Genomic DNA, 25,926 nt, shown 5'->3' on the forward strand with positions numbered 1-25,926 from the left:
GTACATATAGCCATTGTAAGAATCAGACTGTGGATACATTTGTAACATTGACTTCCAAGAGCTAAAGCTAACCTTCATTGTTTTTATTTTACCTTTGTAAAATGGTTCTGACTTCCATGTCTCTGCAGGAACCTCAAATTTAGGGTTCATCATATTTTGCTAGTCTATGTACTGATCACACTTCAATTCTTCAGACTTCAGCTATGCTTTGTGTTTCTGCAATGGTTAGCTAAACCAACTGTGCATGCAAACTGTGGACCTAAATGTCTGTCAAACAGTGGATATCATTGCTACTCTATTCTACCACATCATCACAGAAATGGAACACCAAAAAGTTTTGGCTGCTAAGTCACTTTTTTACAGCATCAAGGGGGGGTGGGGAATCATGGCATCCCTTGAATCCACTCAAAAAGAGATGTTTCCACATGAGTGGGCCACAGGAAGCTGCAAAAGCAAAAACCAAACACAAAGCAAACATCATGACCAACTCTTCCTGCCACCTCTGGACAACTGCTTTGGCATGTACTACTGTTGCTACTACCACAACACTGGGACTGATCCACCAGCAGCCAGAATCTGCTTCTCCAGCTAGCATCCAAGAAAGAGAAAATGTGAGCACGACTGACAAAGAATGGATTCAAACAAAGACTTTTTTACCATACCCTGAACAGAGTTTCCAGCTTGCTCTTCACCAGGAAATACTCCTGCCTCACTTGCTGCAGACATCTGAGGCAACTGCAGAAAGGCTTTGCTTGTTTAGAAGTGAATCATTCTAGTTCAGATCAGGTATGGAATGAAGAGAAAGATGTGCAACAAGAACAAAAAATTATATTGAGAGACTGGAAATAAACCCTTCTTGGTTCCTCTCCTCACAGCAGTTGCGAAAGGCCATGCACACATTTTTAACTCTTTGAGCACCTATGCTGTTCAATCAGAATACCAAGTATGTGGGGAATAAGCTCAATCAGAAAACCATCTCAAGGAAAATCTACTCAGAATATGATTGTATTGAACGCACAGTTTGATTTCAAATATGCAGACATTCTTGAGGAAATATTTCAAGGTTTCGGCATCTAAAAAACACAAAAGGAACAACTCGAATGGATATGAAGTGGAAAACCTGGCACTGCTGCCTTTCAACTGGTGGACATGGGCATCCACTTTCTTGTAGTCCACAACCTGCTGATCTCTTGAGAGTTTGCACCGCCGAAAGAAGAAGCATGTAAACGATAAATCCATCGAATCGAGGGACGAGGCATGTGTAATGGAACAGGATTAGAGGAGTTGTGGACCAGATCACTCACAGGGTCCTGCTTAGTTCATCGAGGAGCTTCTCAGAGTCTTCAAAGAAAAGAGTCACGACCTCAAGAACAAACTCGGGGTTGCTCTCATCCTGCAGCTGCTGCAACTGTGTGTACTGGTTGTCCAGAAACCCCTTCTCCAACACCAGACAGATTTAGAGAAACATCACAAGAACTCGGAATCAGAAGAACAAGGACAGAAGTACCAATGAGAAAAGATCCCTATACCTCACGGAAGAGAGCTGATGTGAAGTCAATGTATCTTCTTTGCAAGTTACCCAACTCCATGTCTCCGCAGCTATGCAGCAGGGACCAGGTTTCTTCCAGGGAGGGGGGCTCTTCGCCTCTTCTGAGGAAAAGCTATCAGCAAGAACGATATGGAAGGAACTGCAAAGAGATTCACCGAGTTTTGGAGGAAATTTATTGCTGCAGAGAAACCACTCACCCTTTTAGTCACTGCCTCCTAAAAGCTAGCCATAAATTCTCATGACCATCTGTATTAAATCCGCCCTTCCTCTTTCGTTCCCTGACTCTGCTCCTCACTCCCTCTCTTTACAGCCTATACTACCTTCTATATTCTCTTTCTATCTCTCTCTCCCCCTTGAATGGCTGCGTGATGTTGGGAGAGCATCTCATCCTAACCAGGCACAACATTAGTTAGCCACCTCTGATTGGCCTACTGTGGCAGGAAAAATACAACCGGAGCTCACCCTTCCCAAAGAGTCAATGACAAGGATGCTGTGGTCTAGATTGGTCCCTCCACTGTTTTCTTCACTCTCTCTCTCCAATGAACAACACACCCAAGATCCTGTCTGTAGTCCTCTCTCTAATAATGTTCAATGGCCTGATCAAGATTCTTACCCTGCTTTCTGTCTCTGCTATTCGCTGGTGTGGGCTGGCAACCTTTACCTTTCTTAAACATCTTTCCCATTGCAAACCTTATCCCCAGAAAAAGAAAATGTGGAGTCACTCACTTGTCCTGTTCTTCTAAAGCATTCTGTTCTGTTCACTTGCATTGGCTTATTATCATCTATTTGTGTCGAAACACAAGACTAGCATACTGATCTAACAATCACTGACCATAACTGCAACAAGCATCCAAAATTCCTATTTCATTCTACCAAGCTGCCATCATCCCTTCCACCATCACCACTGCCATGGTCACAGTGTTGACGGATGAAGAGGAACGAAATGACAGTACCTGTGCGTTGACGCATCATGTCGGTCAAAGCCGCCGTCCTGTGCCGACCATTAGTCAGAGCGACTGCGACTGATGCGTCCGTGTACATCGGAAGAACTACCAAACCTATGCTTACAGCAACTACTGACTTCTTCTTAATTGCATCTTAAACATTAGGATGTGAGGAAGTAGCAAATATTTTGCTTCAACTATTTTTCCCACGAGAGATTTATATTGTGCGTGACACACATCAGAAATTTGTGGAATACGCCTCCAGTGTTAATCTAGTGATAATGTATGTGAATCCATTACCTTAGGATGAGAGCTTGAATCATCTGTTGTTCTTCCCCCATTTAGGGTCTGATGTCCGAACCATCTTAGCACTCCATGATCCTGCACTAATGGAAATGCCTTGAGAGAATGATATGTGGCTCGTTAGACAATAATAATAATAAATCATAATATCCTAATTATTTCAGGTCAACCACACTAATCTCTTCTCATCATCAAACTTTGCATAAGATTATGTCTGCATGAGATATTGGAGAATGCTCTAATTAAAGTAGGTCACAGAACACATTCGTCTAACAGTCCCATTTCTTGCAGGTGACAAGCAATACATGAACACAAGTCATGAAACAAACTAAGAAAGTTATCAGGAAAAACACTGTGTAGATGAATAAAGCAGCTAGCAACTTAATTTCACCTGACATCATTTTGGGGACTTGTTTGAGATCCTGTCACAGATACTTGCATTTTAATTGTTGGACAAGCTCTAGCCATCCTTTTCAACACTGAAAGGTACATTTTGTACAAGCTCAACCCATATCATGTCAGGTGAATTCAAGTCACTGCAGGTACTAGCACTGAGCTTGTTCACATACCTGTTAGGAGCCATCGGCTAGTGATATGAAGAACTTTGAAAAATCACCTGGAAAGATTCATGAAAAAACATAAATTTTGACTTGATACAGAAAGATGAATTCATTCAACACAGGAGATTTTTAATTAATAAGCACAAGATACAAAAGATCCACCGAATGTTATTTATGGAGCCCTTGACAAGGGTTGCTGCAAATACCAGTAAGATTGCATGCTAGTATACTGTGCCACCAGATTGACTAGCTTTCATGGCATCAAAGTATCAATGTAGCATCATATTGACCTCTATGACATGGAACCTCTGTTGCAGTTCCTCATAAACATCAGCAATCAGGGGCAGCACATAATACATTAACTTCTCCAACAGTACTGAGATACAACATGACCAACCAGATTTATTGCAACTCTTGGACAACAAGAGCCTCTCAAAGTTTAAAACTATCCAAGGTTTAGAGCAACATGAAAAATATAATGTAACAAAAAGAATAAATGAAAGCTGAATTGCAGGGAATCCACTCTACAAGAACTGTGCAACTGTAAATCATGGAGAAAGAGTTGGATAATCTTACATGTAGCTCTCCGAAAAATGGGATTCTGCATCAATAAGGACTGGCTCATCTTATAAATAGGTCCTCAAGAATTACACTTCTAGTTCAACAAAGCTACATATAACTTGGTTTGCCTAATACCAATTCATTAAGCCAAAGTTATGCCACAAGTTTAGAAGACAATTTTCTTTATCACAGCTCAAAAGCCAGGATGAATCATTTCTCATGACTTTTAGTATTGCCATGGGCCCTAAACAAGAGCTTCATAACCTCACCACAGATTTGTAATACAGGTTCGCTAAAATATGAAAGACACATGAGCACCATTTTTTCACTAGAATGAATTGCATTATGGTTTCATTATACACCAACAAACTTGATCAGAATGATAAAAAATTCCTTTTCCAAAACCATAAACCTTCCATTTTAAAACAATGTTTACTTGTGCCTTATTCTTTTCCGCTCCATATTTATTAGCAAAACCTACTCAATGAGAAGTAAGCTTCCAACATCTTGGAATGTCCAATCTAGAAATGTGTTCTGCTTTCATCACAATAACTGAGACAAAAAACAATGAGATAGCCTTCTCTTGACTAAACCCCCATCTTTTCAGAATATTTATGCAGAATCAAATTACAAAAGAAGATGAAAGAAAGCACCAACATCATGAAGCATGGATGACCTGATACACAGAAATCAGTTCAGATCACAAGAATAGCCACTTCTACCAAGGTATACAAAATATTTAAGAGATATAAACTGACAACAGGGAAGAGAATACAACATATGAAACTTTTTAATGGAGCTTGATACTCTGCATTTCTGAGTTTGCGTTCCAGGCAATCTACAGATTATGCCAGATTCTCACATAAAATCAGTTACGTACATCCAATAATAATGTCTCCATGTAGCTAATGGCTAATGTCATCGCCATTATGCAGAATATCTTCACCAGGCTAGCTTCAGACTGATGGTTTACCTGGAACTTGTTTTGTAAGTTCACAACAGAAACATCATCAGAAAAAAGTCATGTAGACACATTCCTATGGCAAAATAGGACATATTCTATGTAAAACTCCATGATATACTCCTATAGCAAAATAGCACATACTCCATGTAAAGGAATAATCATATCTGAAATTTTCAAGGAATAAGCATGACATTTGATTTCATAACTGCAATTTTCAGCTTGTTATTTTATGCATCAACAGTTTTGAGACAAACACTAGATTGACTCTGCCAACTAAATAGAAACTGCTGGCTTGCTTTATTCGATGTAGCAATTTAAATAGTAGCTGGGTAAAACCCAGATTTAGTTGACAGTCGACAGTACCACCTAACCCTGAGCTTCACTTGACAAACGAATTTATATGCTGTGAAAATCCAACAAGCTTGAAGTTTCACTAAATTGATGCATTGGGAAACTCTCTAGTTTGTACATCAGGGAGTACTTTTGGAGCTACATCTCTGTTAGCCTGTTCTAAAATCTTCTATACCAATTTTGTTCAATTTGTATTGGACAAGATTGGCAGAGATTCGACAATGAAGCACTTTCTAGTAGGATCACTTTTGCCCATTAATTGGATACGGTAGCAAATACAACTATATTTTCTCCAGCACAAGACAAACATATTATATTGTACTACTTAAACTTGTTTGAGCAACAAATTCCCTGTTTGCTCACTGATATTGCTACAATAAGAGAATGTCTTCCAAGTTTCCTTTTAATATATGTACAGCACTAAACAAGTATGTCAAGAATTCACATTCACTGAGCCATAGGATCAAAATTATACAGAACAACAAAAGTTAGAAATCCACATTTCCTAAGTACCATAGAAGAAAACACTTGAAAACAAATTTTGACCCACTGCAAATTGATTCAAGACCACACCTTTAATAAGAGGAATTACCTGGTGTAGTGAAAGTCTAAAAGGAACACAGCTTAATAGATCAGCTGTAAAATATTTTAGATGACACAGACAATTCCTACAACTAAACCTAAACCAGAAACTGCTCATCTCAATTTAGTTTGCAGAAAATACACAAGGGAGCAAACTCGGAGATAAGAAGCATTAGAGGGAGCTCGTGTTTCTTCAGTTTGACAGTTTTGATCGGATTAACTGGAACATAAGCATTTAGCTGACTTGCAAGCAAGCTTGTCAACATTCCAGGTGTCTGAATTAATGATCATGCCAGCTCTCATATATTTCTATATCTAGTTCCACTCTATAAGAAATGATGGTCCCCGTTTCAGAATAAGACCTGTCGGCTAGCACTCAAGAACCACAGAATCCAATCAGCCCATTCTCTTATTGTAACAAATCAGTAGCTTAGACTCGACTCCAGTGAGCTGCCCTGAGACTCTGCCTCCACTCTAGATTCCTGCGAAGAACTCGTGGATGGTCTCCCCTCAGCAAGACTCAGACGCAGAGGCCGCCCTTCAACCACCTGAATTACAAGAAACATCCATAGAATTTTTCACCATAAGTTTGACAAATTAATCCAACAACAAAGTGATAATTAAGTGAAGCAACATGAAACAAACAGGAACCCAAAAGAGTATGGAACCAATACCACTCCGTTCATGGCTTCAATGGCAGCTTGGCACTCCTCAGCGGAAGCAAACGTCACGAACCCAAACCCCCTCGACCGGCCGGTATCACGGTCGAAAATGACCTTAGCACCCAACAGGCCGGGCTGGGAGAAAAATGCATCCCGGAGGGCCTGCGAGGTGAGACTCCATCCGAGGTTCCCCGCATAGACTTTGTAAGGGCTGTCGACAAAGCCGCGGGATCTCATCCTGGGCCCCAGCACTTCCCTTTCCCCTCCCCTTGGCACCTCTGGGAAGTTCACCTTCACCGTCCGGCCACCCACTTGCTGCATTATCATCCAACCAAGAAGCCACGTTCACATTCAAATCAATCACGAGAAAGAATGCATGCAGTAGATCAGCAAATTGGTATGACTCACGGAACCGTCGAACATACGGATGGCCTCGTTGGCCTCCTCGACGCTGGCCATGGTGACGAACGCAAAGCCGCGGCTCCGCTCCGTGACCCTATCGTACACCACCTGGTGCGAACGCCACAGAAAGTGAAGGGTTAGCGCAACACCTAAAGAACGGGCAGCGACGACTGCTGGAGAGGAGATCGAGGAGAACGAACCTCGACGGTCTCGACGGTGCCGGCTTCGCTGAAGACTTCGGCGAGCTCGGCGGGAGTCATGGTGAAGGGAAGATTGCCGACGTACAGCCGCCCCACTTCTTGCCGCGGGAAGACGGCTCTCGTGCTCGCTTTCGACCTGTTCCACACCTGCTCCTCTTCATCATCATCTTGCTGCTCGTCTTCGAATTGTTCTACATCTTCATCTTCGTCGCCTGAGTAGGAAGCGACGGCGGAAGCGAAGAGGGAGGTGGAGTTGTGGAGACGAGAGGGAGAGAAGGGAAAGGAAGGAAAGGGGAGGAGGACGAGGGTTTTGAGGCGGAGAGATCTGGGTCCACGGGAGCGGGGTAACGAATAGTGATGAGAAGGGCTGGTCCGGTCGCGGTGGGCGGGAGAATGGGAGGAGAGCGTGGGAACGCCATGGAGGGAGCGAATGGAAACGACGGTGGCCATTTCTGAGCACGCTTCGTGAGAGAGGAGAGACGAGACAGAAACAGAAGGGAAGAAAGGAATAAAGCTCTTCTTATCCTCTGGCTTTAGATAAGTTGGCCTCTGCTTGATCTCATCCATCCATCCATCAAGAATCCGCACGAATCTCGATGAGACGACCTATTTAATGCTGTAGAATCACGATTGCAATAGCTGTTTCTTTTTTTTCAAGATAGTTATATTAATTAATTATTCAAATGATATACAATAATTATATACAATTGCAATAGCTGTTTTTTTTATTTCTCAAGATAGTTAAATTTTAATATTACTTATTTAAATGCTATAGCTATAGAATTACAATTGTAATACCCCTTTTTTTTATTTAATTAGATTAATTACTTGTTCAAAGGTGCATTTTATTATTTACTTCTTATTGTTTCCCCTATTATTCTCATTCCCTTGCAACTCTGAATCAAGTTAATTTAATCAAGCCAAACAATATATTACTTGCCAAAATGATTACAAGAAACTCCCCAATAAAAGACTAAGTCAATAGAAGCCTTGACAGTATAAAAGACTCGTGTTCTCTATATACAGACACGAGTTGAATCCCCAGATCGATCACAAATCACCTTGTACTAACCAGCATAAGTTATGTTATTTGTTCTTGAACTATGAAACAGCAACGAGTTTTGTCTCGAGGATTCCCCTTTGTGAACTGCATAATACACAAGCTAAGTATAATGACTTCTCTACATATTCCCATATTTTATTGAAAGACCAGCAACAGCAGTGATGGTATTATTAACTGTAGACATCAATGGATTGGACGCACAGAACAATAGACTCGTATATGTTGAGTACAAACAAATGAAATCAACAGTGACCGACTGGCCTTATGCAGCTTTAGGAGGCGGTAGAAGAGCGTTGTCAATGGAGATTCCGGGTAATCAAACCCTCGAATATGGCATAGAGATCCTTGTTGTCAGGCCCAAAAATCTCCCCAGCCTTTCGCAGTGTTTCCTGGAATGGGATAAGAAAAAGAGCTTTGATCAAGGAACATCGAGATAATGGAGGAAAAGGGGAAGGGGCTTGTGATACTCTACCTCTCTTGTTTGCTTGTGTGCGTTCAGTTCTTTGACATTGGACAGGAAAGCACTAAACTGCTCATAGGACAGACGGCTCCTGCATGACACAACTCACAATAGTTCATTATAGACGATTAAATTCACAAACCAGATTCTGTAACGACTCTTTTTTTTTCTCATTACTACATGAAAGGAAGCACTTTTTTTTTTCCCCTTAGGAAGAACACCACTTCCAGTGATTCATGTTTGCAAAAGTTGTGAAAAAGCAACTAGTGATATTTACAATGGGTAATGACCAAAATCAGTGTAGAATTGCGCTTTTTTTATCTAGGAAAGTTGGATATATGTCCCTTAAAACTCCATACAATCATATTTATGCTCAAGAACTAAAAGACAACTATCCTTGCAAGTCAAATATGATCATTTTGTTCCTGTCAGGGCTACCCCATAGACCCTTATACATACCTAACTTGACGGAAGAACTCTTTTCCATCAACTCGAGTTCGTCCTGAAACAGAAGATTCATGGATCAGTGGGGCAATCAGGAAAATGTAAGACTCTGTGCATTTTCTACTGGAGTGGAAATTAGCAAATGCAATTCTGGTATATTCAAACAACAGATAACCAAATTCTCTGACCAAACACCATGAATGTCAAAGGCATCTCATGCGACCTGCTAGTTGTTTTCTAAAAATAAGGATTTGGCTCAAGATTGCCCTTTTTTAATTTCAGGGTTTCTCTAAACTTGGAAGTTACTACTTAGCAGGTTTTGGCTCAATCCAATCAAGTCTGTAGTGTATACCAATTTCGCCATATCCCCTTTGACACCAAGATCTAGTTCGAATTCCAACTATCTCTTCCATTTGTTTTGTTTGCTTGGACCCGTTGAATTCGTTAGATAATGATTTCTATATTTGAAAAAGTGTATGCTGCTATTTGAACCTTTTTTGCCACCCTCCATCAGTTCATTTATACTGAATGAACCATGTTTCAATCAGAAATGATTCTATCATTGATATATCTGCAATTCAATATGGATAGATATATCCAACATATATATGTTTCTCCCTCCCTCACATTTTTACCGTGCAATTTGGAATAGTGAAATGGTCGACATTCATCCTTCTTTTTTCTTTATCCTCACATAATGTTTGGTATGTTTTACGGTGATTTAGGTATATCGAGCATCTAGATTTTCTTTCACATGGATGATATTGAAGGGGGAAGAGAGCAGACAGTAGAACATCTTAATCTAGAACTTCATGGCTGTTTCATCAAAATTCAATACTTTTTAACACTTCCAGAAACAAATTTATTGTTGCACTCAGTTGCAGTTGTTCTCAACCAGAGAAGACTAAAATGTTGATAAATTTGGCATTGTTAAAATTGGATGACTGCTTATCACACTAGGATGTATACAGACCTGTTCATCATTGCCATAAAAATTTATGCAAGAAAAACAAATTAACTCTCGACTAAACAATAATTTCTCTGATTCATATTTAATAATAAAGAAAAACAGCAAACATAATGTTATATTCTAATTCAGTTTCCAATTCTTTTCTGACTAAAGATTTATGCATTTAGTTAAAATGTCAGATGATCAGCCAGCCAGGTCCATATGTCCCATCCTATCTTCATTTGCAAAATTTTGTTCATATTCCATTATTTATTTATTTATTTGACAGCACTTTATAGCCTCCTAAATCAGAGTAAAGAAAGAAACTTTGGCAACCTGTTCAGTTCCATAAATCATATATTATCAGTGAGAAACATTGAAAACTCACCTGCTTGGGCTCCAGTGTCAAAGGGAGAGCTCATTGAGTTGTGATGGCTTGACGGCAAGGAAGAAAATACAGATGACCTTTCCTCAAACATGTTCCTTGTGGTTGCAACTGAAATAGAATGCCGCCTTGGTGGAGAACCTGGAGGAGTAAGTCTCGGTGTGCTACCAAGTGATGCTAATGAACCAAATACTCTGCCCTCTTTGGAGCCTGAAACAAAGCAGTAAGAATGACTTATGAATTGAAGTATCTAATATTGGTCTCCACCAAAATGCTAAACATAATAATCAGCATACCATCTATTTCACCAGAACCACCTTGCTCTGAAAGAGAACTTCCAGTTTCAGATAATCGACTTTGCTGAGAATATTTTATTGGAGATGATCCAACTTCGTCATCTGACAAGAATTACAAAGAATTTCCAACAGTGAACTCATTCAGTGTCCTAAGTCTTATTTATCCACCACATGATATATTTATGTTACATGAATCTTTTCGGTGATATGCTATATACCATTGATAATTTAGAGTGATCTAAGAAAAATTATTTGAAAATCAGGATCAGTTGGTGCAATACCTTCAACAAGCGATCCACTTGAGAAACTAGCTGTTTCTGATACTTTTGGTGCCACCCTGGCAACTCCTTGCTGCACAGAAATGATCGTGGTTAAATCACTACTTTATTGACTCCAAATACTAAAAACTCAAAGTTGAGCAAAGTAAGAATGCATCCACACTTTGTCCTAGAAAATCTTCAGTGAGAGGATTAATCTATTAAAATCAATCCATTAAAGAATGAAGATTTTGCAACATAGTCATTAATTCATTACTGCATGTAGATTTTGCAACATAGTCACTTACTGGACTTTCTTCTTCATCTTGCAGAGACTGCATAAGTGTCTTCTTAAAAATTTCCAACTACACAAAATAAATGAAGATATAAGAATACTAAGAACAAACAGTATACTAAAGAATTTAAGATGCATAGGTAAAATGATGTTGATTCCTATGTGAATAGATTAGACTAAGATGCATAGGTAAGTACACATTTGAATCCCAAGAAGACAATTTTGTCTTCATCCTTCAGACACAACAAAGTGTTCCTTAAGCAACTGAGCACAGACTGGAATTATCTGAAAGTCTTGTTCCAAGATCCATCAGAGATACGAAAATCCCTGACCTATCATGTAATAATTCTCGTTAATATCATTCAAGCCTTTGTCACATCAATGTATTCATAGGTTATACAACAGAACATAAAACCAGTCAGGCTTCAATATTTGTAAGACAAAATTTTACAATCAATTAGCTGGTTGTTAACTCCACAGAGCTGCTGATTTTTCAAGAAAACTAAAAAAGTTGCTTACCAAGTAGTAGTATGCTCATAATATGGGAACATTTACATTTTGGAAGGTGCATGGTGGATAAATTCAAATCAATTGGCTGCTTCCAAGTAGCCAATTCAAAGTACTGAAGCATAAAACCTATAGGACTAATACTGCAGATTGAGTTTAGTTAAGAGTCTTGCTGCCAATTGAATCAGATAAGAAGCGGAACCTTGCTCTGGAGGTCAAATTGCACCCCTTAGTTGCAACAGCTTCTTAAAGGAGTGTGTCGAAGAAAGGGGAGTGCACAATTTGAGTTGAACACTATAATGTTCAGGTTCTAAGTGTATAAACCAATTCAACATAGACTCGAATTCTTTCTTGAGAAGAAAACAAATGTGGAACTTTAATTAATTATCATCCAAAATAACCGGGACAGACCAATTCTAACTTGGTCGCTGTAATAGAATCGAAGTTTGTCTATAGAAAAACAATGCCGAACAAAGGGATTGACCCTTATCGAGAAACTTGGTAATGTATTAATCAAACAAAATCTGATTCGGAGATGAACAAACTGAAGTGGAATGAATGGGAAGGGGAACGAGTACCCTGGACACATCTCGGTTGAGTTTCTTGATGGTGTTGGATAGCGTCGCGTTCTCGTTCAAGAGCGTCTCCTGAGAAGGGCGAAGGGCATGAGAAAAGAGCCGATGGACCAACGGTGGGGTTCGCAAAGGAGCATTAGAAGAAGAGGCGTCGGACCTTTTCGTCCTGGGCGCGGCCGAGCCGGTCGGAGACGTCGCCGAGGGAGGCGTCGAGGTCCTCGAGCTTGGCGCGCAACTCGGCGACGATGTCGTCCCGCTCGGAAAGACGGAGGCGGAGGGCGGAGACCTCGGACTCGAGGGCGGAGATGCGGGTGGCGAGGGCGATCGAGGTGATCTTCCGCGCCACGTCCAGCTGCTCGAAGGGGTCGGTGGGCAGCGCCGACAACACCGCCTCAGGCAGATCGAATTCGGGCGGCCCCCCACCCGATGCCTCCGCCATCTGCCTCCCCCTCGGCCTTCTTGCTCACCCCAACACTCCTCCCCCTCTTTGTTGGATTCCTCTGATTACTTCCGTTAAGATGGGCCGAGACACCAACAAATCATCGGCGCGGTTATTAGAGCTAGAAATGGGATGGAGGAGAAGGAGGAGGAGAACGATGTGTGGGTATACGAATGATTTGGTCACAAGGCAGTGGGTGGCAGAGAAGGCACGGATTGGTATGATGAGATAAGGTGAAGGAAGGAATGTGTGGTTGATGATCAAATATATCTGATGATCTAAAGCGCGACAATTACAGGGGGAGTCCTCCGTGAGCACGAACTCATCATCCTTCATTAATCGAGGTCATAAATCTATCATGAAGGAAATTTATAAGCATTAAAATCCAATTATTGGTATGCATGATAGATAATATTCAACCAACTTGGTCAAACTATTATCTACTTCGATTTTGACAATTATGTTCGATCGTTTCATGTCACATGTGCAAAGATTATAATTGAATGACCATCTAAATAATTCAGCCGCAATGTATTTGCTTATACACACAATCTTGACATTTATACATGCCGAGAAAAGTTAGAGAAATTATAAGAAATACTTTTTGCTGTTTCTGTTTCCTTCCTCACAACACACACACAGTCACGACCGAGACCTAAAAAGTATGAACAATTCAATGGCGGAAGGAAATCCCACCGCTGCATCTAATGATCATCGAGTCCCCCATGAAGCCCCTCTTCAACGCCTCTCACTTGTCTTCTTCCCCCTCTCTCTCTCTACTTGCAGGTCTTCTCCCTGCACACTATGTTGGTATGTTGAGGTCACTTCTCACGAACTTTTTATGGGTCCTCCTCTTGCACCCATCGGAGTATCCTATCTCTGTGTCTCCTCGTCATTGCCTTTGTCTTCTTCACCTTGTAGAATCTAGACCTTGTCTCTTCTCACCTCGCCAGACCGCCTTACTCTTCTAAGGTGGGTAACGAAGACCTGTAGAGGTCGTAGGGTGCCCAAAGGTAGTCCACAGCACAAGGCTTTCTGGAGTCCAGCCTCAACCAAGGCTTTCCTTTGCCACTCCAATGGAGAAGGCTGATAGGCCCTGGGTGAAGGCTCCTGCACTTGCCTTCGATGTTGTCTCCGCCCAGGCCGTGCTGGTTCCATCTGTGATCCACTGCCTTGATGTTTCCGGCCAGTACCAGGAGGAATGGTGGCAGAGAACCCAAGTGGTAGATCCGCTTCTGCTTCTGCACCGCCATCCAGTCTTCCACCATCTTGGTGTAGCCACCCGACCTCCACTTCTCGACGTCCATGACCATCACCCCGGTGTTGAAGTAGCAGGGCTGTCGGCCGACGAACGTGCTGGAGAGCGTGGCGTCCGACCAGAAGGCGTCGGTGAAGTACTTGGTGAAGTTGGCGTGGCAGTACTCCGGCGCCGCCACCACATGGTCTCCGAGCTCCACCTCCCACAGGTGGCGGATGTCGTCGACGACGATGATGTCGGAGTCGAGGTAGATGACGCGGCGGACCTCAGGAGGGAGGATGTCAGCGAGGTAGATGCGCGCGTAGTTGAGCGGCTGGTCGAGGGCATGGCGGATGGAGCGGGAAATGCGGCCGCGCACGCGGGCGGAGTCGAAGCGGTACACGCGGAAGTCGAGGTAAGGGAAGGCGGAGCGGATGCTGGCGAGGACTTCGGCCTCGAGCCGGGCGGCGAGGAAGTGGAAGGTGACACTCTCGGGGCACGAGGTGTGCTGGAGGATGGAGAGGACGGCGGCCATGGTACCGCGCAGGTAGTTGGCGTCGAGGGTCATGGCGATTTCGACACGCCCCGCGGCGGACGGCGACGCGCACTCGTCGCCGTTCCGGAAGGCGGGGGCCTCCCGGAACGCGGGAATGGACGAGGTCGTGCTGGAGGGGCGCCGGATGACATCGATGCGGATGCTGGAGGCGGAGGTGGCGCAGTCTGCGGCGACGACGAGGAGGACGAAGGACAGGAGGCCGTGGCGGCGAAGGTAGGAGGCCATCCTGCCTCTACCGGAAACGGAGGTCTTACGAAGGCGGCGTCAGATGCGAAGGAGAAGAGGAGGGAAAGAATCCATGAGGAAAGGTGGAGGAGGAGAAGGTTAAAGGAGTGATAACAGGGTGGGGCGGGCGAGAACAGCGGCGGATCCTTCGACGGTGGTGGGAAGCAGCGTGCGGAAGCGCGCGAGGCACGGGAGACCAGCTCCTCTGCGGTGGACTTCATCCGGTACTAATATCTAACGAAGCCTATTCCTGCCGGTGGAAGGCACGTTGAGGTTGACGAGGGGTCAACCGAAGCAATCCAAGGAATGCTCCAAAGTTAGACAAGGAAGGAGGTGATCGAAACAAACACCACTTCTGCTGCCATTAGAAAGCTGAGTATGGCACGCAGAGAAGACGGAAGACTGAAGGCATTCAGATACACAGAGAGCAACACTTCTTTGTGCGGGCGCGCGCGAGTATATATATATATATATCTCTCTCTCTTAAAGAGAGATTCTTGCAAACCATCATCCTTACTATCGTGGTTCACTATATCGACCCATACCGCTGGCCATAAATGATATATATCTATCCGATGAATGATCCATATAGGAATCATCCTTTACTAAACAATATCATAATTTAACTTATATCAGACGATACGAGGTCTATACCAAATAGTAACAATCAAAATTTGATTATTATCGATGAAGGGCTAAGATCACCCCATTTTAAATAATCAAATTGATCATTTGAATTAGAGGAATATATTTTTTTAACTCTTTTTGCCTCCTTTTTTAGTTCATATTACTCTCTCGATCTCTTTAACTTTCTCAGACTTGTTCTCATTTACATCTCTTTCTTATTCTCATATTTTACTCTCCAACTCAACAAAGTTAGAAAACTATGATTTTTTTATTAGATCAAATTTTAGACGATTAAGAATAAGATCTTCTTCAATCTAAATATGACGGAAGGAGCCAATGACAGTGGATGATTTTGAGAATATATGACATAACTTATACAATATAGACATAGAGCAAAGCTTATCGTATTTACAACCATCATATCATGAAGAATCTTATGACTAACAATATTACAATTGATAGTTGGTCATAGTTGATCTTATGATACAGAATAGCATATTAGTGATGAAAATAAAAATTATGACATTCTCCATAATCATATTTACTTTAGGAGTCACTTTGGACATATGTGATTCATGATGATCAGATTACGATTATCATTATATTAATGCACCAATTACATACGATGCATCAATATACTATGTTATGGAATCAAATTTAGGATTGAGTTTGACAAACATATCAAATTGATATACTAATACATAGAATCAATGATTTCAATCCATCACTTATGGAGCTATATCGTTCTCTTTTGTGGTAGAACTAAGTATATTAATCCATTGATTACTTAATTTATTTAAATTTTAAAGTTTAAATTATTAATAAAAATCTAATAATTTAAATTATTTTTTTATAGATAATTCAATATTAACGAAAGGATAATTCGAAATGTACGACAAAGGTACTTCTCCGAAAAAAGATATTTATCACTATTTTTTCCTAAGTTAGATTTTTTTACTAAAATTATACTATATTTATATTTATTTCCAATTTAGAAATTCTAATTTTTTTTTAGGTTTTTTAGAGCTATTTTTAATATTTTAAAAAATTTTAGGTATATTTGGAGCTATTTTAGGTATATATATATATATATATATATTAGGTATATTATACCGATCATTAGTTGGTATACCAAAATGGGTCGAAATTGTGAACCTTATTTATTATAATTTATTTTCTTGAACTTTTAATAAGAAAACTTGAAAGATTAGGAAAAATATATTACTTTTTCAAAATTAACTTTTTTATTTCTAGATTATTTATCTAAATTTTTTTATTCCTGTCCACCTTTCAACAGCTTTCAATGTGTATTTTCCTAAATAAAATTCTTGTTTACGATCCATGAGAACTATTTTTCTGTAAGAAGTTAATTTTTAGTCACATATCCATCCACATGTGTGACTGAAAATAATGTTGAGACTATGCCTTAGTTTAGTTTTTGAGAAACACTCTATATTATTTATCATTTTTTATAGAGTATCCATTGCTAAATATGATTTTTTTTCCCTAGAGAATATAATTTACAGACTAGTTTTGCAAGATGTGAGAGTGTTTATAGATTTTGGCATGATGACTTTCTTAATTACCATAATCTTATGATCATTAAAAATAACTCAATATATATATATTTATTTATTTATCTAAATATAGTTCTTTTAATAATCCAAGAGAAAATTATTTTCATTTGAAAAAGTTAAATTTTAGTTAAATACCCATCCATATTTCTGTCAATATATGTGGTTATATAGCTTGTTGTGCTTTTTTCATTCTATTCTAAATTGTGATTAAAATTTTCTACTTAAAAAAATATAATTAATAAATATGGATTAATTTATTTTTTCTTCCAAATAGGTGATGAAGATTGGATTTAAGGATTTTTCTATTATCAATCAAAATCTTTACTAGTTAAACTATTCAACGTCTTCAAAAATTATCAAGCAAGATTCTAACATAGAGATTTAATTTTTTAATCCATATTATACTCAACTATATGTATTTAAATATTTTTTATCAAATCGGAATGAAATCGAATTAGACTGAAATTAAAATCAAATCGAATCAAAATCCGAGATAGATGGTTTGATCATGAGTCGCTATTAAAACAAATATCTTTAAATTATAAATAATCTTATTTTAACTTATTTTAATTAAAAATAAAAATCATCGATCCAAACCAAAATTAGAAACCAGAATCAGTTCCGGATCTGAAATCGTAGAATCCGAAACCCATGTCAGGTCTTGAACTATTTTAAGCAAATAAGTTGCTCCTAAGAACTAACTCAATTAAAATTTTAGAATATTCTGGAACCACATACTTTTGGGTCCCGCATGGTCCTTGCCGTGGCAGAGACACATCACCATGAGTTTGTCACCCATTGGCATACCATCCGCCTGAGTCCTACCGATGAGACTATAAGCCAGCGGGTATTGTATGTTAAGCTGACGTCTCCACTCATCGAACCGGACCGGACGGAACCGAATCATACTCGACAAAAGCAGCATCGAACCGTGGCGACGTCTACTTTTCTGGACCGACTTTGCTTTGGGGCGAAGATAGGGAGTGCCAGTCGAGGCGAAGCGCGCCGATGTCCTTCTTGTTCAAGTCGTCGCCGCGGCCCAAGCCGACGCCGGCGGAGCTCGCCAAGGCCATCAAGGAGAGCTTCTTGGCCCTCGACACCAGCACCTTTGCTAAGGTTGTCTCCCCCCCCCCCCTCTGATCCGGTCTTGATCTTCTCGTGTTTTCCGATCGACCGCCGGATCATTAAATCTGCTTATTTCTCCTAAATGCGTTGTAGATCTAAGATTTGAACGGATCGCTTGCGATTTACTCAGTTTGCATTATGTCAATTACCTATCCGATCGAGTTATTTGTGGAAATTTCTTTGATGTTCTCGATCTTCTGCTTTTGAGATGCCGTTTTGTTCGATCTGCCTGTTTGGGCGTGGTTGATAACTCTTATGCGGGCTTTTGGATTCTTCTTGAACATATTCAGTCCGATCAAGGAAGAAATCTCTCAATCCTGTGCAATTTTTTGTGTCCACCAGTGCAGTCCATAAGGTGAAAGACTGAAGTAGCTAACATATTGTCGATCCTCTACTCCATCCTGTATAGCATATGATATAGATTGTCTCGGACTTTGATCCTAGCAAGGATGCTTTTAGTGTCCAATCTTGATCATATATATCTAGAAGTATGAATCCTGCAAAGGGTATCAAGGTTTTCAATACTTTAGTACTAACCTAATAACGAGACTATAAGAATATTGATGCCACCTTCGCCCATATATATTTCTTTTGGTGTTTCATTTGTCTAGGCTCTAAACTCATTGTCCCTTCTTCTTGTAAGCATGCTGCAGCACAAGTCTAGAACTAAGATCTTCATGCGTGCATTCCTATCCTATGCTGGCGAGCACCCAATTCTTTGCCTGATGGCTGACCTTGTACTCGTAGAGCAGTTTTGCTTTTGTACTTTGTAATTCTACTCACCTTCAACTGTCACACTTGTATGTTTAAAGGCAGCTTAATTACACTTTCTTTGAATATATCAGAACCAATGCAAAGTGAACCTTTTAAGAGAAATATGTACAAAGCAAATCTAGAGAGATAGTGATGTCTCTTGCACATCTTTTCATTATTTCATTTTCTAAGAAATTATATTTTGTTATGTTAGGCTCTTGAAGAAGTTCAAAAGAATATCCTTTCTATGAGACAAATGCTTTCAGGGGATGGAGAAGTTGAACCAAATGAAGATCATATTTCACAGTTGGCTATTGAAATATGCAAAGGAGATGTTCTTGCTCTTTTCGTTCATAAGTTGCCATCATTGAGTTGGGAAGTGAGTTTAGCTTTCATTTGATGTAAGTTTAATCATCAATGGTGCCAAAGCTAACTGATGCTTTCATAAGCAGGCCAGAAAAGATTTGGTGTACTGTTGGTCCAGTTTATTGATGCAGAATTGCTGTGTGGAATATATTGAGAATAATTTGGAACTTGTGGATTTCCTTGTCATCTGGTGAGTGCTGTCTTTTGTGCATAGTTGATTTGTCACCTAATCTTCAGTATCTACAACAATACTTTCCTATCTTCCCAGTCATCCAGTCATAGGGGAGTGGTCCATTTTTTTTTTTCTTTACTACCATTCGCTGTTAGGATTCTTTGCATTGTTTCTATATTTCAACTGTGTCATCTTTCTGTTTTTTTCCTCCTTGAGTTGTTGAAGTTTCCAATTAGTCAGTCTTGAAGCTTCATTGAGTTAGTTCTTTTCCGAGCAGCTACAACAACAAAGAAATTGCATTGAGCTGTGGTAACATGTTGAGGGAGTGCATCAAATATCCAACTCTTGCAAAGTAAGCTATCAGAAATCCTTGGGTTGTTGTAATCATTATCTTTCTATCTTATTCTTCTGTTAACATTTCTGCAAGTATATAATCAAATTAATCATCATACTTCATGCTTAAATAATTTAGATTGGTATTTATGTTTAGCTTTCTCAAAATTATGAATATGATCATATTGTTATCGGTTATCGGTGTTCTTTTTGTTTCATGTGCTTGTCCAAACTAACCAAGAATTATATGTCTGGGTGTTTTTGATGAGGACGTGATGTGACATCATCTGCATCTTCAAAATTCCACTAATTATAGCCCCACAGATGCTACTCATTAATTGAAGTTATGCTACTCATCATATTTATAGTTCACAAATTATACCATTCTTGATAAAGTAACATAACTTTTTTTTACCATTCACTGGAAAGTAATCACACAAAAATTTTTTACTCGAAAATGTGTTTGTGATCTTTATCTATATATGCCTAGACTTTTTCTGCTGAAACATCTATTGAGCAAGACAAGAATTTTATACTCTAATTACATTTTCTATTGACAAAAGAATTTGACATTGTTCAGTTTGCCCATCCAGTCAGCCTCAAACAGGACATTATAGATTTTGGTGACATTTGGATGTCAAGTCTACATCAGGATTTTCAGCACAGAGTGGTCCATTGATATAAAGTATTATATGATGGTTTATTTATGTAGGATAGAGTTTTTTTTCTCAACCAACATTAATTAGGCAAAAAATGCTCATGAAGTGCCCCTCAAGATCAGAGGAGACAACAGGAGAAAAAGGTGGTATGAGAATATCTTGCAAAAATTGCCACCCAATTGGCAAGACCTTTAGCTTCTCTATTACATGCTGGATTCTAAGAGCCTCAAAAAGACTTGATAAACGGAAAATTTCCATTGACAACATTTAAAATCCTCCGAGGAGGGGTTCTTCTGTAAGATTATAAACCAAATTGAGTGCATCACACTCCAACTACAAGCATTTGATGCCTTCCTTCAAAGCAAATTGAGGCCTTCTTTAATAGCTAGAATCTAACAGCCTTTAGCATATTGTCCTCGGTGAATCTGCTACCTGCAAACAGAATATTGTCATTAGAATCATAAATGGCAAAGCCAATACCATGATTCTTGTTTGGACTAGACCAAGAACCATCTGAATTAAGTTTGAACCAACCCTACAGCAGGTGTCTCCGATCTATTTCATGAGAAATCTCTCATTTGTCCCTTCAGGAAACTTGGAATCAGCAAAATTGCCTTGGGTTTAGGCTGATTAAATTTGGCATCACTTCTAGTTTGCCGCGACAGAAACCAAAAACCCATGGCAATTAAGGCTCTTAGGATCAAAAACATTCAACAAAGACAAATCATCTCCTTCACTGAGCCAGCTTCCCAAGTGCCACTCCTTCATGCTGAAGTGGATGTTCAGATGGAGCTGAAAAAAGAATGTTTACTGAGAATTCACATTGTAAAAAGAGGTGGTTAATGGATTGAATGTCATTTTCGCATAACCAACAGAGACGAGGAGGAGCTGTCTGCATGGTGGCAAGTTCGTCAACAGTAGGGAGTTTTTTGTGCAAGAGTTCCCAGTAGAACAGGACTTTTTTGGCTGCTGGCAGCTTCCATAAAGCCTCTTAATGTTTGATTACACTAAGTTGGGTCATTTAAAGGCATGTAGTTTGATTTCCTATAGCTTCAAGTAATCCTTCATGCTTGTCTATGATTGACACCTTGGATAATTCCAAGTGTAGTGACACTAAACCTGTGTTTTACCATTGGTCCATTAAGGAACATGGCATCTTAATTAACTTCATGTATGAGTATGATAAATAAAACTGTAATATTTTACAGCTAGGTGTATAAGGAATTTTAAACATAACATTTGCATTATCTTATGACAATTAATTTTTGATTATGAATGCATTTTGATTTTGTAGTGATCTTTCAGATGTATCTTGGAATCAAATAGCTTTGAATTATTTTTCAAATATGTGGAACTGCCGACCTTTGATATAGCTTCAGATGCTCTTGCTACCTTCAAGGTCAGTTTTAGTAACACTCTGCATTTGGCTTTTACTTATCTTCATGCTGTAGACTCCAGAATTATGTTCATGCATTCTCCTATATTTACTTATGGACAATTTTTGCAGGACTTGCTTATAAAGCATGAAACTGTTGTCTCTGAGTTTCTGATTTCACATTATGATCAGGTCTGCTAATAAGTTCTTCATGTACCAACTCAGTTGTTCATTGATTAAATTTTCCCAAATCCAACTTATTGTGATAATTTGCTGGAAAGTTGGTATGTTAGTTGGGTAAGATGTTTCGGCGTGCTCTGTCAAGTTGTCTGATTGAAGAGTGTCGTTGCAGTTCTTTGAGCTATATGAGAAGCTACTGACATCTCCAAACTATGTAACAAGAAGACAATCCTTGAAGGTTAGTTCTATCAGTAATCTACATTTAGCTTCCGTCTCAAAGTTTCTGTCTTTTATAATTGCATTCATGTCAATTATTGTTTAGATTCTCTCGGATTTCCTTTTGGAATCCCAAAATCTGCAAACAATGAAGCGCTTCATTCTAGAAGTTCGATTCTTGAATATTATGATGGCACTATTAAAGGTACATGATTTTTCATCATATTTCTACAACTCTAGTTTTACTAGCTTATTGTATGTTTCTTAAAGTATATTTTTGGTTTTCGTGCTATTATTTCATGGTTTCTATGTTTTCCAATGAGATCTTTAATATTTGGTATTTTTAATGGTTGGGGATCCTGTGCATATGTTCAGTAATGTGCAAAATGATAGAGGAGTTTGATTCTATTTAAATTATATATAGATTCATATCCAGATGCCTGTTAAGAGGGCGACAAACTTATATTAGCTCCAGATAATCTTTCCATAAATGGTTATGCTGCTTAGTTCTGGTATATAGCTCATATGAGTGGGCACAAAATGTGTTTTACCCTTTCTGTCCCTTATTTCAGTAAAATTGCATCAGATCCTGACAAATATAATTTATTAAAATCCTCTCCCTCTTAACCACTTGACCGGCAACCCCTACCTGCAACCTCTCTCTATTTTCTCTAACCCCACCCTCGGTTCACAATCCAACACTTGATGAGGAGTTTAATCACTGGTAACATATAAAATTTGTCCTGTCCATTAAGACCACAAAATCAACAGGAGCCTTCGGCATCTAAATAAAGATACATATTGAAGCTACTTAGTCACCAGTGTCAAGATAGTGGATCTTTGATTTGATGATGGTTTCAAAGGTAATTAATCCTATACTATTTTATATGATTTGATGTCTTAAATGTTTGGCTACATTAAGAATCAAAAGGATTAGAATGTGGCTAAAGCTCATTTTTCCAGGCCTTAAAGAGTTTGACACTGCATGCACAGCTGAATGTTTCTTTCTTCACATGGACGGGTGAAAGTTGTCCTGATTTAAGAAATATCTGCTGATAGACTGTTTTCTCAATATCCTGTAAAAAGATAATTGACTTCAGCTGTCAACACTTCATCTAGTTATTTTCTGCTTCAACTAGGGAACCTCCAGAAAGAGAAGAGAATGCCTATGAACTTTGAAATCTGTTTGCTTGGAATGACTGCCAAAATTTCTGCTCCATAGTTGGCTATAGAATGTTTAAATATGTACCTGATGTCTTGAAATTGATTTCTGGGATAATAGTTCTTTTATGCTGTTTCTGTTTCATTTGATATCATTTGTTTGGGGTGTTTATATTAAGTTTCAATTGTCATATAACATGTCCTAATTTTATGTGTACATTTTTGTATTCTTGTCCATGTGCCATGTTCTTTTCAGGACACAAGCAAGAATATCCAGATTTCTGCCTTCCACATTTTTAAGGTAGTTTGTCGCTCACATCCTTTTGACACATTTTATGTTACATTTTTTCTAATTGTATGTTCCAACTAGAAACCTGCTGACAGTGGGTATTTCTCATGGTTTCCTATCTTCTGATGTTTAACATGAAGATGAACCATAAAGTTCAGGATTCAGTTTTGGTTAACTAATTGGTTTGAAGTCATATATTATTCACAGTTGCTTATGGTTCCTTGTATTGCCTTAAAAAGTATTTCGATTTTGTATCTAAACTCGATCTGACTACAGCTTGAATGTGTGCATTTTCTCTCTATGGCACATTTTCATAGTATTTTGCTAGGGTTTCTGAAAGGGTTATTTGCTATTTAACCAGGAAGATGATGTGTTCTTGATATAAATTGCAATAGGTTTTTAACTGAAGCCTAAGCTCCAGGAATAAGATGGGTTCTTTCTATTATTGACAATGGTTTTTTAATGGTTTAAGAGACAGTTGTTATGCAATATCGGCTTCCTACTAATAAATGTTCTTGTACAATTCTTTTTCTTGAAATTAGGTATTTGTGGCTAATCCAAACAAGCCACCGGAAATTATCAATGTCCTGATAGACAACCATGAAGAACTTTTGATGTCACTGCAAAATCTTCCTATGAGCAAAGGTAAAATTCTGTCATTGCATCTGTTCTTCGACAAGCTATCCATCAGACATGTTCATGCACAAAAGAGATTGGAAAATTAGCCATCCCATTGGAAAGGCCAACTTGTCATCAGTATGGTTAGGCCAAAAAGGAACAAATAAATCATCATTCTTTTTTACTTTCACATTGGCTCCTACCTCTGTTTTCCCCTCCACAACCAATAAACACATGAGCAGCTGATAAATAAGATGCATCTTTGAGTAGTTGTTTCTCTCTGACCAGCACTTGTATTAGCTGACAACTACTACTTTCACTTTGTGTGTTACTGTAGGTGAAGATGATCAATTTGAAGAGGAGAAAGATCTAATCATCAAGGAGATCGAGAAACTTTCGGGTCTATGAACTGCCAGTACACATAGGTCTGCCTTCCTAATTAATTATATATATCTACTTTATTTGATTATAATGTTTGCGAGGTGTTCATCATGGCTCTCATTCATAAAGGTATTTTAATGTTTAATTAAACCTGGTTTTAGATCAACACTAACGGAGATGGGTGTATCTTTTCTCTATCTGTGTGTGCTAATCAATAGAACTGTGGTGACCCCAAGGACGAGATAGGACATAGCAACTCTTTTGCGAAATCACTGTGGAACTTGTTACATAGATAGGACAATAGAACTCTGGTTGGTAAACCTGTTTGAAATCACTATGGAACTCTTACGGAACTGCTGATATGCCCATACAAGGACGTAGCAAACAAGTTTGGTATTGTTCCAGTGAGTCGTTACTAGGAACACATGGTGAAAATTAAAATGACAATAGGATATGAGTGCCAAAAAGGATCAATATAGTTGTTGAAAGTTGCATCAAGTTGATGTATGAAGAGATAATAATGCACACAAAAAAAGAGACCGTTCGAAGGATATAATTGCAATTCTGATGATATTTATATGAGCCAAACTTCTATGCCTCTTATCATCCCAAGAAAAAAAGGGAAGTAGTGTACCTTCATTAACTATCGAATCTATTTAATCGGATTGTTTCAAAGATTGATTGATCTGATTTGATTAATCAGTTTATAATTTTAAATATTTTTTGGTTCAATTGGATGATAATATAATATTTATGAAATTAAACCCATGTTTAATTAATCGATTAAGGGTTTAAGATAATTAATTCAATAGAGTTGGTTTTTTTAATCAAAATTAATTTAAATCAATTTGAAGCAAAGAAGGATATGAATCATTCATAAAATCAATTTGGTTCGTATTTATTTTTTTGTTTGATTTAAATACCCTTGGGTCCCATAATGGATCGTTCCGTTTGGGTGAGAGGGTGGCGAGTTACGGAGGAGATGAGTTTTTATTTGTTTTTGGTGCGGAGGTTAGATTCTCGGGGCGAGATTCTGGCGGACGCTTCTGCTGCCACCCCTCTCCCATCCCCACCGCCCCCCCCTCCCCTCCTCCTCCCCCCGCTCCTTCCCTCCCGATCACACATCATGCTTTCGATGAATACTCAGCAATGTGCTCTTATGGACGGTAAGACAACTCATCTAATCCATACCAGCAGGACACAAATCTACTTCTCAGAGCCAAAAAGAGAAAACCAGCAATACATGCTAAACCATAAGCACATTAAAACTCTACCCACTCTTGTCTACGAGAACACAGTTCACTGGATCACAGTTGCCTTGCTCCATA

At 39.2% G+C, this 25,926-nt stretch overlaps 5 protein-coding genes across 11 annotated transcripts; 1 reads left to right on the forward strand and 4 right to left on the reverse strand.

Annotated features, from left to right (window-relative positions):
- Positions 1-260: 260 nt before the first annotated feature.
- On the reverse strand, positions 261-5,517 carry LOC135626954 (histidine-containing phosphotransfer protein 1-like). Of its 6 annotated transcripts, none has more exons than XM_065132815.1 (9): positions 3,366-5,517; positions 3,188-3,275; positions 1,747-2,874; positions 1,530-1,647; positions 1,305-1,435; positions 1,121-1,189; positions 852-923; positions 663-735; positions 261-588 (listed from the first exon to the last, which is right to left on the reverse strand). In XM_065132815.1, the coding sequence occupies exons 4-9, from the start codon at positions 1,587-1,589 to the stop codon at positions 538-540; spliced, it is 456 nt and encodes a 151-aa protein (XP_064988887.1). In that variant the 5' UTR covers positions 1,590-1,647; positions 1,747-2,874; positions 3,188-3,275; positions 3,366-5,517; the 3' UTR covers positions 261-537. The 6 variants fall into 6 exon arrangements, with proteins under 6 accessions (XP_064988887.1, XP_064988885.1, XP_064988886.1 ...); XM_065132813.1 differs by having other exon boundaries at positions 1,530-1,650; XM_065132814.1 differs by having other exon boundaries at positions 1,530-1,661.
- Positions 5,518-5,665: 148 nt separating this feature from the next.
- LOC135626953 (33 kDa ribonucleoprotein, chloroplastic-like) lies at positions 5,666-7,582 on the reverse strand. The gene is made up of 4 exons (XM_065132810.1): positions 7,079-7,582; positions 6,885-6,986; positions 6,489-6,791; positions 5,666-6,362 (listed from the first exon to the last, which is right to left on the reverse strand). Exons 1-4 carry the CDS (start codon positions 7,526-7,528, stop codon positions 6,237-6,239), a joined length of 981 nt encoding a protein of 326 aa, XP_064988882.1. The 5' UTR covers positions 7,529-7,582; the 3' UTR covers positions 5,666-6,236.
- Positions 7,583-8,140: 558 nt separating this feature from the next.
- On the reverse strand, positions 8,141-12,967 carry LOC135626956 (uncharacterized protein At4g15545-like). Of its 2 annotated transcripts, XM_065132817.1 has the most exons (9): positions 12,467-12,963; positions 12,313-12,381; positions 11,241-11,297; positions 10,957-11,026; positions 10,676-10,777; positions 10,383-10,589; positions 9,061-9,103; positions 8,614-8,692; positions 8,141-8,530 (listed from the first exon to the last, which is right to left on the reverse strand). In XM_065132817.1, exons 1-9 carry the CDS (start codon positions 12,746-12,748, stop codon positions 8,438-8,440), a joined length of 1,002 nt encoding a protein of 333 aa, XP_064988889.1. In that variant the 5' UTR covers positions 12,749-12,963; the 3' UTR covers positions 8,141-8,437. The 2 variants fall into 2 exon arrangements, with proteins under 2 accessions (XP_064988889.1, XP_064988890.1); XM_065132818.1 differs by lacking the exon at positions 9,061-9,103 and having other exon boundaries at positions 12,467-12,967.
- Positions 12,968-13,320: 353 nt separating this feature from the next.
- Positions 13,321-15,013, reverse strand: LOC135627213 (probable galacturonosyltransferase-like 4). Its single transcript, XM_065133224.1, has one exon. It carries the CDS (start codon positions 14,764-14,766, stop codon positions 13,708-13,710), a length of 1,059 nt encoding a protein of 352 aa, XP_064989296.1. The 5' UTR covers positions 14,767-15,013; the 3' UTR covers positions 13,321-13,707.
- Positions 15,014-17,906: 2,893 nt separating this feature from the next.
- LOC135626957 (uncharacterized) lies at positions 17,907-24,793 on the forward strand. The gene is made up of 11 exons (XM_065132819.1): positions 17,907-18,086; positions 19,063-19,227; positions 19,301-19,404; positions 19,664-19,738; positions 21,684-21,777; positions 21,886-21,945; positions 22,106-22,171; positions 22,256-22,354; positions 23,567-23,611; positions 24,142-24,244; positions 24,555-24,793. Exons 1-11 carry the CDS (start codon positions 17,979-17,981, stop codon positions 24,623-24,625), a joined length of 990 nt encoding a protein of 329 aa, XP_064988891.1. The 5' UTR covers positions 17,907-17,978; the 3' UTR covers positions 24,626-24,793.
- The last annotated feature ends 1,133 nt before the right edge of the window (positions 24,794-25,926 follow it).

This window comes from Musa acuminata, chromosome BXJ2-11 (assembly GCF_036884655.1).
Source record: "Musa acuminata AAA Group cultivar baxijiao chromosome BXJ2-11, Cavendish_Baxijiao_AAA, whole genome shotgun sequence".
In the NCBI taxonomy this organism is placed as follows: Eukaryota; Viridiplantae; Streptophyta; class Magnoliopsida; order Zingiberales; family Musaceae; genus Musa; species Musa acuminata.